A 4,510-nucleotide genomic window follows, 5' to 3' on the forward strand; every position below is an offset into this window, starting at 1 on the left:
AAGGTGATGCACCATCTCATCATGGGATGATGCTACTCTCATCCTCTCCTCGTCCTCCTGCTCCTCCTCCTCATCCTCCTCCTCATGCGCATCCTCATGCTCTAACATCTCCATCAGATGATCATCTGCACCATCTTCGCCGCCTGTCGGATAGAGGAAGGCTCACGGCCATCGGGTTCCTTCTGGAGCATCATGAGAAAGCATGAGAAGTTCTTCAAGCTAGGAGAGCAGATGTACTGGAGGGTCAGGATGGGACAGACCGACGATCAGGTCACTCCTCCTCCCCATCCTCCTCCTTCTCGCGCTGCTGCTGCTGCTGCTGCTGCTGCTGCTGCTGAAGATGATGATGATGACGACGACGACGACGACGATGATGATGATGATGATGATGATGATGATGATGATGATGATGATGATGATGATGCTGATGATGATGATGTGATGATGTGATGATGTGATGATGTGATGATGTGATGATGATGATGATGATGATGATATGATGATGATATGATGATGATAATGATGATGATGATGCCTCTGCTGCTGCTCCCCTCCTCCTCCTCCTCCTCCTCCTCTTTCCTCCTTTTCTGACCTCCTCACAGGCAGTCAACCTGATCTCCTTCTACAACAAGAAATTCATCCGCATCTGCAAGGACTTCGTTCACTCTGACGCTCTCCGTGCCCCCCTCCATCCTCTCCGCACACATTCATCAGGGCCCCCACAGAGATCTCCCAGCCTCTCCCGCCCTCCCCTCTCCCCTGCTCGCTCCTTCATGGACGCCGGCCTTCACCACTCGGCTCCTCCTCGCTCCCCCGTCAGGACTTCTGGTTCCTCCTCCCTCTCCTCTCCCGCTGCCCTCAACTTCCTCCGGACACCTCCTGCGAGTCCCATGAGCCCTCCTCATGCTCGCACGATGGATGTAAGTGCCTCTCCTTCCTTGGCTCCCCACCCCCCCTCCTCCCCTCCTTCTCATCCTCGTCCTCGTCCTCGTCCTCGTCCTCGTCCTTCTCCTCCATCCTCTTCTGTCCTCTCTCCTCTCTCCTCCCTCCTCTCTCCTCTCTCCTCTCTCCTCCCTCCTCCCTCCTCCCTTCCTCCTTGTCTCACCTCCTTCAGGTTCTCTCAAGCCCTTCTGCTCTCACGCCAGGACGAGGCGCCATGACTCCGAGGACGAGACATCTCTTCGCCTTCGAGCAACCGACAGGAGGAGAGCACAAGAGAAGGTCTGTACTCTCTTCCTCGTCGTCCTCGACCTCGTCCTCGTCCTCGTCTTCCTCCTCGTCCTCGTCCTCGTCCTCGTCCTCGTCCTTGTCCTCGTCCTCGTCTCCCTCCTTCTCGTCGTCCTCGTCCTCGTCCTCTCTTACACTTGTCACGCAGAGCCGGGCAGATGGACAGTCCAGCATCTTCATCAGGAGAACCTCCCCGATCAAGAGCAAGGAGGTTCCTTCAGCCGAGCTGGGAGACGGAAGGGATGTTCTCCCTTCCTCCTCGCCTCCCCCACCACGATCCTCCCGCGGACCCCCAAGGCTCCTCCTCTTCCTCCTCCTCCTCCTCCTTCTCCTCCTCCTCCGATCAGTCGGGGAAGGAGTAGTCATGCCGGGTAGCAGAGCATTGGAGAGTTGAGGGTTGTAACATTCTTGTTGGCTGCTAACAGTCTTGTTCGTGTAACTTTAAACGTGTGAAGAAAACTGACTGGAATGACATCTGACTGCTTCTGCTCCTGCTCCTGCTTCTGCTCCTGCTCCTGCTCCTGCTCCTGCTCCTGCTCCTGCTCCTGCTCCTGCAGTCCTGCTCCTTCTCCTCAGGCTCTTGCCTACTGGCCGCTGCTTCAGGCTGCTCCGGACTCAAAATCCTCAGGCAACTGCCGTCTGGGCTACTGAGCTCAGGCTGTACGGTCAACCGGCTCCCAGCCCTCGGGGCCTGCTGGTGCTGGTGCTGTGGTGCTGGTGCTGGTGCTGGTGCTGGTGCTGGTGCTGGTGCTGGTGCTGGTGCTGGTGCTGGTGCTGGGGCTCAGGGCTGGGGCTGGGGCTGGGGCTGGGGCTGGGGCTGGTCACCGGGTGCTGGGGCTGGGGCTCAGCGGCTGTCAGTCCGATCACGGTCCGGTGGCAATATGATCGACTCTTAACTTGCATCATTCTGAGTGAAGGCGATGCAATCGTCCGACTCATGATCAGTCTGTGGGGAGCCTCAGGCCGGATCCCGGAGGCTGACCGGCCTGGGGCCCGGGCCCGGGCCCGGGCCCGGGCCCCAGGCCTGCGGCCCGGCCCCGGTAGTACTGGGAGTCACCCCGGCGGCGGGTGACTCCATGCAGGGGAGACGGTCACGCTCGTGGTCACGGCAGCGCCTTTAAAGCTGGCAGCGCCGGGCCTGCTTGATAGCGAGCAGATACGAGAGTGTTATAAAGCCCTCATAAACCTTTATAAATAGGCGCATTAAACTCCATAATTATACATAATTATATCAAATTATGTTTTCCGTGTATAAGAATTGGAAGTTTCTATGCGCTTCAACGCAAGGGACGCATGTCGGAAATGAGGGGTGGCAGGGGGTGGTCACACCAAAACAGACCGGGTAGGGGTGGTACGGACCCCCCGGGAATCAGAGGGTGGGTGGAAAGAAAATTTCCACTGATTTCGTTACAGTGGGGTGATAGTGTAGATGGACGGGTACAAAAAAGGTCATCACTATTTCATGGGTGGGTGTGAGTGAAATTTATAGGGTGGGTACTGCAATTAGTACCAATATTTTTGATACAGTACCCGTACTTGAACTTTTGTAAGGGGTCATCAATTTTTGCCATGGGTACATTTTCCAATGGGTATGGGTATGCGTGGGGTAGGGTACGTGAGGTCGGACGAGAATGACTATACGTGTCCATAAGCACCTGGAGATTGAAGGGTGGGTATAAAATGGACCGGTACTGAAACGGGGAATGGAGGGGGAGGGTGGTCGGGAAGTCAGTAGTAATCGGAAGGTAGACGGGGGTCGGAGGAAATGATATCATGGGGGTAGGGTAGTAAAACTATAGGGTGATCAGGCTCTTGGGGTAGTCATTGGGGTTCAATATCAGGGTGGGGTGTGTCGACGGGTCAAGAGTACCCTCCTGATGTAGGGGTATATGTGGTATAAATAGGGGGTAAGAAATATGCCATGGGGAATCAGGGACAAAAGGGTGGGGTCCAAGATTGATTTGTTAAAGTTGAAACTACTATGGGGGTAGGTCATAAAAATTAGGGGGTAGGGGTAATAAATGAGTTATGGCTGTAGGTGGGTGGAGGAGAAGGGAGTGGGGTGGGGGTAAAGTAGGAGCCATAGCTCAAGGATGGCGAAAAAATTGAGGGGAATGGAAGTGGAGGAGGAGGGAAGTGGAGGAGGGGGGAGAGAGAGGGAGAGAGAGAGGGAGAGAGAGGGAAGGAGGACGGGGAGGAGAGGTATGCAACTAGGGAAGAAGTTTGAGAAGTGAGAGGGGAGGGCAGATTGAAGAAGCAGAAAGAGGATGAGAATCTAAATGGCGAACGAGGAGTTGGGATAGAGATTAGCTTATCATCACAGCAGACCTCGTATTGATCAGTGATGCTCTTTCAGACCGAGAATGACACGTTGCTGAAACGTTTGCAGGCCATTCAATCAAGGCTTGGACGTTGAGCATGACTGATTGCGCAACGACGCTTGATGTGTTTTGTGCCCCGGTTGAAGTCGAGCGTTGTCTCCCGCCTTTCATTTAGTCTGCTGAGGAGGAGTACTTGCAAGAAACACAAACGAGCATTTGCAAGCGCACCGGAAAACATGACAGAGGTCGAGGCCAGCAGAGGGCTGAGCAGGAAGAAGTCGATGCGTGCGCGAGATCCAGAGGAGGACATGAACGACAAGATGTTCGAGGACAGGCTAAAGGAGCGGCTCACTATTGCTGTTGTTGGAGGAGGTGAGGAAAATCTCACATGCCGCGATGCAGTCCAACTCTTTTCCTAGGGATCGGCGGCCTTGCCGCGGCGCTGGCCCTGACACGGCGCGGGTTCAAGTAAGTGGAGGCTCGAAGAAAGAGCGGGTGGTGCTGACTGCATGCAGGGTCAAGGTGTTCGAGAAGGATCCTTCGTTCTTCTACCGCAGACAAGGATACGGGCTCACCTTGCAACAAGGGAGCTTCGCGCTGACGGCCCTCGGCCTCTCCGACGCCATTGTCGCTGCAGCCTCTTGGTCCCAGTGAGTGCACCGAGGAGGAGATGGGGGAGAGGAGTGTGGAGGAGAGGAGTGTGGAGGAGAGGATTTTGTGGAGAATATGTTGCATTCTTCTTTATGCTGGCATGCTGGCTGCATCGAGGTGCTGGGGATGCGTGCTTCTGATCTCTGCGCCTCTTGCCAGGTCTCACTTCATATTCGATTCCCACGGGCAGCTCGTGTCGTTCTGGGGTCCCACTTGGAACGAGGTGCAAGGCCAGACGAGAGGAGGAGAGGAAGGAGGGGAGGGAGAGGGAGAAGGAAGACGGGTGCAAGGCCAGACGAGAGGAGGAGAGG

General features: G+C 55.6%; 1 protein-coding gene across 1 annotated transcript; it reads left to right on the top strand.

The window, feature by feature from the left end:
- Positions 1–3,784: 3,784 nt before the first annotated feature.
- GUITHDRAFT_149373 (hypothetical protein) lies at positions 3,785–4,422 on the top strand (the record flags this gene model as incomplete). Its single annotated transcript, XM_005818255.1, has 4 exons — positions 3,785–3,920; positions 3,968–4,016; positions 4,064–4,198; positions 4,359–4,422. Coding segments are annotated over 4 exons (384 nt in total), but the record flags the coding sequence as incomplete, so codon positions are not given.
- Between the last annotated feature and the right edge of the window lie 88 nt (positions 4,423–4,510).

This window comes from Guillardia theta, assembly GCF_000315625.1.
Source record: "Guillardia theta CCMP2712 unplaced genomic scaffold GUITHscaffold_339, whole genome shotgun sequence".
Taxonomy (NCBI): domain Eukaryota; class Cryptophyceae; order Pyrenomonadales; family Geminigeraceae; genus Guillardia; species Guillardia theta.